The sequence below is a fragment of the Ursus maritimus genome, unplaced genomic scaffold, assembly GCF_017311325.1.
Source record: "Ursus maritimus isolate PB19 unplaced genomic scaffold, ASM1731132v1 scaffold_27, whole genome shotgun sequence".
Taxonomy (NCBI): Eukaryota; Metazoa; Chordata; class Mammalia; order Carnivora; family Ursidae; genus Ursus; species Ursus maritimus.
Window position 1 is genome coordinate 7572308 of NW_024425230.1, and position 12929 is coordinate 7585236.

Genomic DNA, 12929 nt, shown 5'->3' on the forward strand with positions numbered 1-12929 from the left:
TAGATTCCTGAATTTTGGGATAAGACTTTTTGGCAGACGTAGATGAGGCAGAAAGATGTCCTTTCCCAGATGCCTTTGTCTGAAGAAATCGGCCTTTCCATGCCAACAAAAAAATAAACCCAAAAAACAGTCAGGGACCTTACCTGTTTTTTCTCTTGGTTTTCTGTTATATGGTCTTGCCTCTTCCCATATTTAGTAATTTTTTATTATATCTAAATACTGTATATAAAAAGAACTTCAGAGGCTATAGATAATGTCATCTCTCACTAGAGTGTTTACCCCCTGCCAAGACTGAAGACTAATTGCTCAATCCAGTTAAAGATTGAGCTGAGTTAGAGCTGGGCTTCCATTTTGATAAGACGCAGTCTACCTGTTTTTCATCTGTATTTCTAGGGCATGACCCTGTGGGGTTTCCAGTTGACCGTCTGGTCTCTTCAGCTCCAAAAGACTGGAGGAGAGTCAGTTCTGCTCTTTGAATATGTGCGACTGAGTAACAAACTATTCCAAATCTTATCCGATTACTGCATTGGCTCAACATCTAATACTATGTCACCTGAATCAGGTCTAGGTGCAGATGAGGCTCCTCAGGTGCAAAGTACAGATCACCAAGTGCAGTTCTGCTCATTGTAAGATCTGTGGACTAAAGGGACAAGCTATCTGTGGGCCACCCCCCCAACATTATGTGATAATGATAGAGAAATAGGATGCAGTACATCCTGCCATTCAGAAACGGGTGGGGGAGAGTAGTAGTCAGTGATCTGTAGCAATCCTGACAACCCACTCGTCCTTTCTCCCTGGTCAGAAAACGCACTTTGGTTAGGACTTTTGTCTCTGCATGGGTTGTGGTGTGGTTCTGCCCTTTGAATCATCCTTCCTTTACCATGAGAAATAGCCCATGTAGACCTCGGAGTAGCTTTCTCAATATTCACAATCTGTTTCTTTCAGTAGGATTTTGGGGTTCCAAGGCCTCATTTCATTTTGTGCTGTCTCTGTCCCTTTTAGTCTAAGCCAGTACAATTCCTTTAAAAGCTTCACGGAGTCTTTATATACATTTATAATCAACACTTAGGTGAAAATCACACCTGTGTCTCTTTATGAGCCCGATCCTTCTCTACCTGTCTGCCTATGAGGCTGATGTGAGACAGTACACTTAAGATTCTTAAAAGCCTTCATGTTTGGGGTGCCTGGGTTGCTCAGTCAGTTAAGTGTCTGACTTTTGGTTTTGGCTCAGGTCATAAACTTGCGGTTGTGAGATTGAGCCCCACATTGGGCTCTGGGCTCAGTAAAGAGTCTGTTTTGGATTCTCTCCCTCTCCCTCCTGCTCGTGTGCACTCTCTTTCTCTTTCTCTCTCAAACAAATAAATAAAATCTTATATATAAAAAAAAGCCTTGACGTTTAGCTGATGGAGTCTACCAAGCACAGTTTTAAGACTCTCAGAAGCCCTAGCACCTACTCACGTAGATCATTCTGAGGTCTTCACAAGTGGTATACAGCCATATCCTCAAGAGCTTTACCCTAAAGCCATGGTTTATTGGTGGTAACCTGTACTTTATCTTGTGCTGAGGCCATTCTCGCCTTGTGAGTCTTTTGCTGGGAGAGGCTAAGGATGCAATAGTTTTATTTTTGAATCCAGCAGGTCCTAACATTTTGATACTTCCTCTCAAAAACTTAATAGTACCCCGTTTAGTTTACGTCTCTCTTGTGTTTTGTCATAGGCAGCCATAAGAAGTCAGTTGTCCCTTTCTTCTTTCTGCCTAGACACATCCCTAGCTACAGTCCGTGAATTCTTTGGGCACTCTTTCTGTTTTTCAGGTTACCTCAGGTGATAGTGTTACCAGTTTTCTGGCACCACATAACAAGGGTCCCCTTTTCTTCATCCTCCAATATATTTTCTTCACTGTCCTTCCAAGTCCTCAAAGACCATCTCTAGCCTTCTAGCTTCCACCCACCACCTGGCCCCAAAGCCAAGGCTGCATATTTTAGGTTGCTGTTATAGCAGCACCCACCCCCAGTGCAAATTCTGTTCTGATTAGTCTATCACAGCATAACAGAGTGTCCTGAAGCTTAGTTGCTTAAAATGCCATTTTTTTTTTCAGTATTACCTCTAACGGTCTAAGTGTTAGGCTTATCAAGGTGGTTCTTTTTTAAAAATTTTTTTAAAAAAGATTTTATTTATTTATTTGACAGAGAGAGAGACAGCCAGCAAGAGAGGGAACACAAGCAGGGGGAGTGGGAGAGGAAGAAGCAGGCTCCCAGTGGAGGAGCCCGATGCAGGGCTCGATCCCAGGACTCTGGGATCACGCCCTGAGCTGAAGGCAGATGCTTAATGACTGAGCCACCCAGGCGCCCCTGTCAAGGTGGTTCTTACATCGAGTTCCTTATATGACTCCATTCAGGCAGCGGCTGATGTCAGAGTTGCTGATTGAAGTTTAAGTTACTTTTGTTAAAATGCATACATCTGAAGCTTACAGCTCAAGAAATTTTTACATGTATATACATCTGTACAACCACCACCCAAATCAAGACATAGAACAGTTCCATTCTTTTTTTTTAAGATTTTATTTATCTATTTATTTGAGACAGAGACAGAGAGACAGAGAGGGAGAAGAGAGAGAGAGAGAGACAGCACACACACAGGGGGAGGAACAGGGAGAGGGACAAGCAGACTCCTCACTGAGCGTGGAGCCCAATGCAGGTTTCGATCCCATAACCCTGAGATCATGACCTGAGCTGAAATCAAGAGTTGGATGCTTAACTGACTGAGCCACCCAGATGCCCCTAGGACAGTTCCATCCTTTCATAAGGTCCTCTTGCATCTTCCCAGTCAATACCTGCCTCCCCTCTTCTCACCTGACATGAACTTGCTGATTTCTATTAACCATAAATCAATGGTGCCTGGTCTTAAACTTCATGTAAATGGACTCATACAGTATTAGCTATTGTGTTTCAGGCTTCTTTTGTTCAACTTAATGTCTGAGATTCATCCAAATTTCGCGTATAATTTTTTTCTGTTGTTTGAGGTATTTCATTTTGTGACCATAGAACAGGGTAGTTATTTGTTCTCCTGTAGGTGTACATTTACATTTGCTTTGTTTCCACTTTGGAGCTATGATACGTGAAGCATTAAACATTCTGTACATGTCTTTTGGTGGGCACAAGTACTCACTTCTCTTGGGCATATACCTAGGAGTGGAATTGCTTGGTCATAGGGTGGTAATGACTGACTTAAGAAAATACTGAATAGTTTTTATGTGGTTGATCCATATAATGTTCCTTCCAGAAATGTATGAACATTCCAGTTACTCTACATCTGCCTCAACACTTGGTATTATCAGTTTGTCATTCGGGTAGGTACCATGGTATTATTCTGCATTTCCTGATGAGTAATGATGTGACAACCTTTCCATATGTTTGTTGGTTATGTGGATATCCTCTTTCGTGAAGTTCCTGTGTAAGTATTTTGCCCATTTTAAAAAACTGAATTGTCTTTTTACTATTGATTTTTAGGGTCTCTTTCTTTATTCCGATGTGAGTCATTTCCTAAATGTGTATGTCGTGAGTGCATTTTTTCAAGCTGCAACTTATCGATTCACTTTCTTAATGATGTCTTTTAACCAACAGTTCTCGTGTTTAACAAAGTCTGGTTTATTATTATTTTTTTCTTTTCTGGTTAGGGCTTTTCATGCCCTGTTTAAGAAATCTTTGCCTATTTCAGAGTCATGAAAGTGTTCTTCTTTGTTCTAGTCTAGAGGCTTGACTGTATTTGTTTTCAGACTCAAGGCCATGATCTATCTTGAATTCATTTTTAGGTTCCACGGAAGAGAGGGGTCAAGGCTGATTTTTATCCACAGGGTTATCCAGTAGCTTCAGTACCATTTATTACTGCAGTAGAATCTTTGTCCTAAACCATTATGTCTTTCCAGATATTTATTCTGTTCTTTTGGTGCCTTTGTTGTCTGTCCTTGCTTTGATTGCCGTAAATTACTATAACCTATATATTAAGTCTTAATACCAGTAGTTTAATGAAGTTTTTAAATTTTATTCTTATTCAAGATTATTTTGGCTATTCTAGATTCTTTGTGCTTCCATATAAATTTTATATCATGCTTTTCATTTCCTAAAAAATAACTGCTGGGATTTTGATTGGAATTACATTCATTCTATAGATTAATTTGTAGATAATCGACCTTAACCACATTGAGTTTTCCAATCTATGAACATGGAAATTTTGTCAGTTCATTTAGTTCTTTCTTTTCCCTCGGCAGTATTTTGTAACTTCTGTTTTAGAGGTCTTGCACATCTTTCATCAGGTTTGTCCCTAGACATTTAATTTTTTTTTTAAGATTTTATTTATTTATTTGACAGAGACAGTGAGAGGGAACACAAGCAAGGGGAGTGTGAGAGGGAGAAGTAGGCTTCCTGCCAAGCGGGGAGCCCAATGTGGGGCTCAATCCCAGAACCCTGGGATCATGACCTGAGCTGAAGGCAGACGCTTAACGGCTGAGCCATCCAGCTGCCCCTAGACATTTAATTTTTTGAGTGGAAATGATGGAGAGACACATAAAAAGGTGCCCAACATCATTAGTCATCAAAGAATGAAAACTAGAGGCACCCACGTGGCTCAGTCAGCTAATCATCCGACTCTTGATTTTGGCTCAGGTCATGATCTCAGGGTTTTGAGATCAAACCCCTCGTCAGGCTCTGCACTGGGTGTGGAACTTGCTTAAGATTCTCTCTCTCCCTCTGCCCCTCCCCCTGCTTGCTCTCTCTCTCTCTTCAGAAAATAAAGAAATGAAAATTAAAGCTTCAGTAAGCTCAGTGTCCACTAGAATGTCCCCCCACCCACCCCATGGCAGAACAACAAACCTGAGAATGCCAGAGATTGGCAAGAATGTGGAGAAATTCTAACTCCCACTGGTAGGAATGCAAAATGATACTGCTGCTTTGTAAAACAGTTTGGCAATTTCTTACACAGTTAAACATATGCTTACCATGTGACCTGTCAATTCTGCCCCTAGTTATTTACCCAAGAAAAATAAAAATATGCCCATATAGAGACTTGTATTTGAATGTCCACAAAAACTTTATTTATAGTAGCAAAACTGCACAAAGTAAGCTGTAAACATAATGACATTTCTGTCATACGGCATACTTTAAAATCATTCCCAAACACATGAGTTGCTAACATGATTAGCAATTGTTTCCAGAGTGGATTAAAAGTCCATTGATTATTATCTCCTGAGCCAAGCTTTAAAATACTCTCTAGTCAAAACAAACAAGCAAACACAAAAAATTCTTCAATTTTTGGGACCTTGTTTAATCTGAATATATAGAGGCATCTGACATAGCCACAGAATAATTACTGCCATTTGTAATGATCTATAATTTTGTTAAAACTTTCTAATTTAGTAAAAATGAAGGATAGGTAAAGCAGCTTACTGAATGACTGAGACCCAGCTATCCACAACTGGACTGAAAAGATACTCTGCCAAAGAGTAACAGTGGCATCCTTTTAAGTGCTGTGAAACGAGTGTTGTTTGTAATTTTAAAATATTATGTTTTATACTTTTTTAATTGTAAGAAAAACTTCCTTACTTCATTAAAATATGCTGGTCTGGATCTGTGCCAGATATCCCTTAAGTGATTAACAAATGGTGAGAACTAAGAAACCAGCAACAGAGATCATCTGATTGATACCTTGAAGAAAGAAAAAGTTTAAATAAAATAAGAACTTTGGTTGAGAGATTCTCTTTTCCTGTCCTGAGTGAACTGGGGAAGCTGTTGATAGGTAGGGAGGAAGAGAAGCTGGTTCATGACTTTATAGATACCAGCCACTTATTGTGTTAAAAATTAAAATTCTCAGCTTCATTTCTATTTAAAACTAAATAGATCAAAACTAAATTTGCATGCAACATAGCATTCAGGCTTATTGAGTTATAAAGTTATTCTACCTCTTAAGTAATAGAAAAATACCTGCTGTTTATCTAGAATGTAGAAGGATTTGGGAATTTGTAGTTATAGAAAGTTTATATATACATTAAGAATACATAATAATATATATGATATGTATTATATATCATGTCAATTACTAATTTTCAAAGAATTAACAGATTATGTACTATATACTATTGTATAGTATAAAATACAGATACTTAAGGTGAAAATGCTATACATTAATCTTTATTTTCTGATCCAGAAAGGACCACACCTAAAACTGAGGGCACATTAACCATGAATTAATATAAGATGTAATCCCAAATTAAGAAATATTCGCTCCTAGTTTTACTTTGCATGGAATTGTGTTCTGTCGTGCCACATTTTAACATTGAATGTGTTTATCTTAAAGGAGGAATATCACCGACGTAACTTCACAGAAGTGCTCTCTCCCAACATATACAACAGCAGACTCTGGGAAACCTCAGGCCACTGGCAGCATTACAGTGAGAACATGTTTGCCTTTGATATTGAAAAGGACACGTTTGCCCTTAAGCCCATGAACTGTCCAGGGCACTGGTGGGTATTAAAAGTGAAGCAGATCTTTGCATAAGAGCACATAGCATACTTCATCACAGTCAGCTTTTAATATTACTAGTTTGCTTTTTTGGAGTTAAGGGATTCCTTTAATCTGAGGAGTGGTGGCTACCAGTCATCTTTACCAAGTTATTTCATTCTGGAGAATGCATTTACTCTCCAAGTTCTGTTTGACCTTGGGCAGGTGTGGAATGTTCACGAGAAACCATTTAGTTCATGTGCCTCTTAGAGATAGAATTATATATCACTTTTATAAATTATTGTATATGGTTTTGTAATAGGAATACACTTCAAATATACATATTTGCAAAACATTTAGTTCTTATATACTGTTTGGATTGATTAAAACAAGACCAATGAAGTCATAATCAATGGGTTACTGGATTTCATTGATTGTAAGATACCTTCCCACGCACTCCCCCACATTTCAACATCCTTGAAATTAGAATGCATCATACAATTGGGGGCATCTTAGCATTATGTCATAACATATTGGTGGTTTTCCTTTCTAGTGGAACATAATATAGTGATACATCTTACAATGTTGTCTTAGATTCTTTGAAAGAATGTAATTATCATAAAGCTGGTATGCAAATTCAACCTTGTAAGACAAGTGTATTTCACAATAGGATGTGAATAGACATGAGTCTCCACAAAAAAAACATCCCAGCCTTGTAGTTTTGTATCATCAGCATACATCGTTTCGAGTAAATTGGCCTTAGAAGATAAGTATAAAACCTCAAAACAAACTGAAGAAAACTCTTTGCCCTTTTCAGTAAAGACTAAAAGAGAACTTTCCAATGACAGCATGTAAAAAAAATATATTTACCTTTAATTTTGTGAAAACTGGTATATAAACATTCCATTTGCTCTCTTTTTAAACAGAAGGTGGAAGCTAACCTAGAGTCTTGCATTCTTTAAAATACTGTGTTAACTTTTTAACTCAATTTCCTATTAGGTACCATTTGAGGCTATAGCCTATGATTTCAACTATAATTATAAGGAAGCCTGAATGAAAGTAGGGAATGAAATTTTGATTTTCATACCTTGGAATAAGGAAGTAGGATCACAGTGGCTTAGTGGTGATGGGATGAGAGCCAAGAGTGGTTTTTTTGTTTTTGTTTTTGCAGAAGAAAGGTCTTTTATTCAATGGGGGAACAACTGTTGAGTGCTTATGGTGCGTGGTGCTAGAAATGCAGAGGTGACACAGTCCATTTCCTCAGGGAGCTCATGAGCAGAATGGGACAGAAGCAGATATGTAGACAATCAGTTATGAAAAAGTAAGTTCAGTGCCAAATTAGTGGCATGTTCCAGGTGATCTCAGAGCCTGAGGAGAGACTGCCTAGCCCCATCTAGGAAAGTGTCCAGGGGGGCTTCACTTAAGAAGTAGCCTTTGAAATGAATTGTACACAGTAAGTAGAAATTCATTGGGTGAATAAGAATAGGGAACAGAGTTTCTGGAAGAGATAACAGACAGGGCTCTTTCTCAGAGTGCTGCAGTAATGTAAATTCAAGGCTCAATAATTCCTAGTAGTGTTTTGTTTTGTTTTGTTTTGTTTTGTTTTGTTTTGTTTTGTTTTGTTTTGTTTGAGAGAGCGTGAGCATGGGGAGGGGCAGAAGGAAAGGGAGTGAGAATCTTAAGCCCTGACTTGGGGCTCAGTCTCACAACCCTGAGATCATGAGTTGAGCCGAAATCAAGAGTCAGATGCTTAACCAACTGAACCACCGAGGTGCCCGAGGAATTTTTTTTTTTTTTCAATTCTGATCTAAGAACCAGAATAAGGTGTTTACAAATCTTGAGGCTTAACTGTAATTTATTAATATTTAGATAATTACTTAATCTTTTCTGTGCTAAGTTAAAGCTGTGTGTTGTTGCATCTTTTCTAGTCTAATGTTTGCTCATCGTCCACGATCATGGAGGGAAATGCCCATCAGATTCGCTGATTTTGGAGTTCTTCATAGGAATGAATTGTCGGGAACTTTAAGTGGCTTGACTCGAGTTAGGCGCTTCCAGCAGGATGATGCCCACATCTTCTGCACAGTAGAGCAGGTAAACAGTAATATAAGGTGAAGCATGGTTGACACAAATTCAGTGTGTTGCCTCGACACACCTCTTAGTTTCAGAGTCGCGATAGAATAAGATGTCTGTTCGCATGTCTGAGGTCTCCTTCAGCTCTAATATTTTTGATCCTCTAATTTGGTAATAGATAGTAATTTCTTATCATGAAATCTATTATCTTTTCCTATCAAGTTTCTTCCGGTTTTATTAACTTAAATACATTAAGTGGAATATTTTAAAGGATTTGGTAGAATTTTGGCTTTTCTGTTTTTCACTATTGCCTAGAAGTGAGAGTTTACTTTTTCAGGTTTTCATGTCAGTTCAAATAAAATTGCCATGAAAGAGTCCACTATCAAATGATTTGACCTAATTGACATTAATAGAACACTTCAACCAATAACAGCAGAGTATCCATTCTTTGAAAGTACACACAGAACATTTACCAAAATAGACAATATTCTGGGACTAAAGGAATTCTCAATAAATTTCATACAATTCATACAAAATATGTTCTCTCATTCAATTCATATAAAATATGTTCTCTGGCTACAGTGGAATACAAGTTGAAATCAGTAACAGAAAGCTTATCTGGAAAATCCCCAAATATTTGGAAAGTAAATAACATACTTCTAAATAATCCATGGATCAAAGAAGAAATCAAAGGGGGAAATCAGAAAATATTATATATTAAATGAAATGAAAGGAAATACAACACATCAAAATTCATGGGATGTCATTAAAATGGTACGTAGAGGGACATTTGTAGCTCTAAATGCCTATATCAGAAAAGAAGAATGGTTTCAAATCAGTAACCTCAGCTTCCACTTACTAGACTAGAAATAAATACCAAATTACATCAGAAGTAAGCATAAGAAAGAAAATAACAGCAGAAATCAATGAAATAGAAGAAAAGAAAAACAATACAAACGTTCAGTAAAAACCAGTCTGGTTCTCTGAGATGATCAGTAAAATATAAACTTTTAGTCAGACTGATCAGAAAAAAGAGAAGATACAAATTAAAAATACTAGAAATGAGAGACATGACATTACTTCAGATTCTATAAACGGTAAAAGAATAGTAAGGCATTATTATAAACAATTTTATGCCAGTAAATTTGGCAACTGTAAAATTTGGCAAGGTAAAATGGACAAATTCTTTGAAAAACAAACTACCAAACTCTGCTCAAGAAGAAATAGATAACCTGAGTACCCCTTGTCTATTAAACAAATTTAATTGGTAGTGAACAGCCTTTGCACAGAGAAAACTCTAAGCCATGATGGAATCCCTGGTGAATTCTACCAAGCACTGAAAGGAAAAATAATACCAATTCTTCATATCTTCACCAGGCATTAACAAGAACCTCCCACACACTTCATAGTGTCAGTGGAGACCATCTGGGCCTCGACTTCCACCCTCATCTGGCAGTAACAAGGTGCCTCTCCCAGTCCCTGTTTGCTTGCTGTCAGAGGAGGTCTAGTGGAGAGATAGGATTTTACTACCACCCCACAGTAATGAGGCCATGCATTCAATGTGGTCAGTAATGGCCATGTGAGGAACAATAACGAGATACTCCTACCTCTCCCTGCCAACATGTTATCAGAGGAAACCTAATGGGGAGCCAGAAATACCACTGTCACCATCAATAATGAGGGGTTCCTGCTTCTTTCATGGGTTCCCAGTGGGAAACCTAGGCCATCTATTCCCACTTTGCAGTAACCAGGAAGTACTTCACCCTCCCTGTTAGAGCAGAGTCTATGGGAGCCAGCTAAAACAGAGGTTTAAATAAAATTAAAGGTCTTATAACATACTACCCAAATTTTAAATTTTATAAATCAAAAGTCACTCATGCCAAGATTTAGGAAAACCTCAACTTAATGAAAAAGGACAATCTACACTAATGTGGAGATGACAAGACTATTAGCATTATCTGACTAAGATATTAAAGAAGCCATTTTAAGAATGTTTTATCAAGTGATTACGAATACACTTGAAAAGAAATGAAAAAATAGCCTTAACAAAGAAATAGAAAATCTCAGGAAAGAAATAAAAGAGGGGTGCCTGAGTGGCTCAGTTGGTTAAGCAGCCAACTCTTGGTTTTGGCTCAGGTCATGATCTCAGGATCCTGGGATCGAGCCCCTCATTGAGCTCCATGCTGTGTGTGTAGCCTGCTTGAGGATTCCTTCCCTCTGTCCCTTACCCTGCTCTCTTTCTCTCTCTCAAATAAATAAATCTTTTTTAAAAAAATAAAAGATATACAGAAGAACCAAATGGAAATCTTAGAACTGAAAAATACAACAACTGAAATAAAATAGTGGATGGCTTCATGAGTAGAATGTAAGGGACCAAGAAAAGAATCAGTGAACTCGAAGGCAACAATAGAAATGACCCAGTCTGAGCAACAAGGAGAGAAGAGACTGAAAGAGAAATGAACACAACTTCAGAGACCAGTGGGACTAAAACAAAATGTCTAATATTTATGTCACCAGAGTTCTGGAAGAAGAGGGAATTAAGGGTGGAGGTGAAAAGTACTCAAAGACAAATGGCTGAAAACTTGCCAAATTTGGCAAAAGACATAAGCCTACAGATTGAAGAAGCTGAGAAAACTCTAAAAAGGATAAGCCCAAAGAAATCCATACCAAGTTATGGCGTAGCCAAACTTCTGAAGACTAATGACAAAGAAAAATTTTGAAAGCAGTGAGAAAGAAATCAACATTAAGATTTTTTCCCCACAAGAGCAGATTTCTCATCAAAAGCCATGGATGTCAGAAGGAAGTGAACAATACTTTTCAAATGCTGAAAGAACTGTCAATCCAGAATTCTATATCCATATCCTTCAGGGATGAAGGGGAAATCAAGACGTTAAGCCTACCTTAAAATAAGGGCTACCGGAGGTTCTCTGAACAGAATGGAAGTGATAAAAGAAAGTCTTGGAACATGAAGAAGGAAGAAAGAAAAATTATTAAAGTAAAATATAATTTCCTTTTCCTTTTGAGTTTTCCGAATTATGCTTGATGGTTAAAGCAAAAATTATAACACTGTCTGATATGGTTCTGAGCATATGTAAGAGGAAATGTGTAAGAAAATTATACTATAAATGGAGTAAAGGAGGTAAGGTTTCTATATTTGAACTGGCAAAATGATGACATCAGTAGGCTGTTATGTAATACCTAAAGAAACCACTAAAAAAAAAAAAAGATACACAGATATATGCTTAAAAATAGATAAAACGGAATTCTAAAAAATATGAAATTAAGCCAAGGAGAGGTGAGAAAAAGAAAACAGAAATGAGGGGTGCCTGGGTGGCTCAGTCGTTAAGCGTCTGCCTTCAGCTCAGGGTGTGATCTCAGAGTCCTGGGATCAAGCCCCACATCAGGCTCCTCCGCTGGGAGCCTGCATCTTCCTCTCCCACTCCCCCTGCCTGTGTTCCCTCTCTCTCTCTGTCAAATAAATAAATAAAATCTTTAAAAAGAAAAGAAAAGAAAACAGAAATGAATAATAAGACAGTACAAGAAGGAAACAATAAAAACAACAAAAAAGACAAACTTGAATCTTAACATATTATATTAAATGTAGCTTGTTAAAATAGTCTATTAAAATTGAAATATATCAAAATGTATGGGGCACTGCAGAAGTAGGGCTAAAAAGTAAACGGATAGCACTAAATGTATATATTATAGAAGAAGAAAAGTCTTAAATCAATATCTAGGCTCCCACCTCAAGACCTAGAAAAAAAGAAGGGTAAAATAAACCCGAAATGATAAGAAGGAAGGAAGCAATAAAGACCAGAGCGGAAATCAATGAAATTAAAGACAGAAAAAAATGGAAAAAGTTAATGAGACAAAAAACTGGTTCTTTGAAAAGATTAAGAAATTGATAAGAAAAAAGTTGGAAAGACAGAAATTACCAATATTAGGAATCAATAGGGGATATCACTAAAGACCTTGAAGACATCAAAAATATAATAAATGAATATAATAAACAGCTGTACATAAATTAGTTTGATAACTTAGTTGAAATGTACTAATTCCTTGAAAAGCACAAACTACCATAAATCACCTGATAGGAAATAGATCATTTGAAAATCCCCATCACTGTTAAGGAAGTTGAATTTGTAATTCAAAAACTCCCCAAAAAGAAATATCCAGGCTCAGATTTTTTTCACTGAAGCATTCTATTGAACATTTAAAGAAGAATTAGTACCAATTCTATACACTCTGTTCTGAAATAGAAGAGATTACTTCCTAGTTCATTTTATGAAGCTAGTATTAACCGATACTAAAACCAGACAGAACTACAGACCAGTATCCCACATGGATACAGATGCAAAAGTCCTTAAG

The 12929-nt window shown here is 37.3% G+C and overlaps 1 protein-coding gene across 2 annotated transcripts in view; it reads left to right on the forward strand.

Annotated features, from left to right (window-relative positions):
* Positions 1–12929, forward strand: part of TARS3 (threonyl-tRNA synthetase 3) — a 71914-nt gene that overhangs the window by 26655 nt on the left and 32330 nt on the right. For both annotated transcript variants that reach the window (XM_040642682.1, XM_040642683.1), the window contains 2 exons: positions 6348–6514; positions 8420–8582. In XM_040642682.1, the coding sequence (XP_040498616.1) occupies positions 6348–6514; positions 8420–8582 (330 nt within the window). The remainder of the gene's footprint in view (positions 1–6347; positions 6515–8419; positions 8583–12929) is intronic.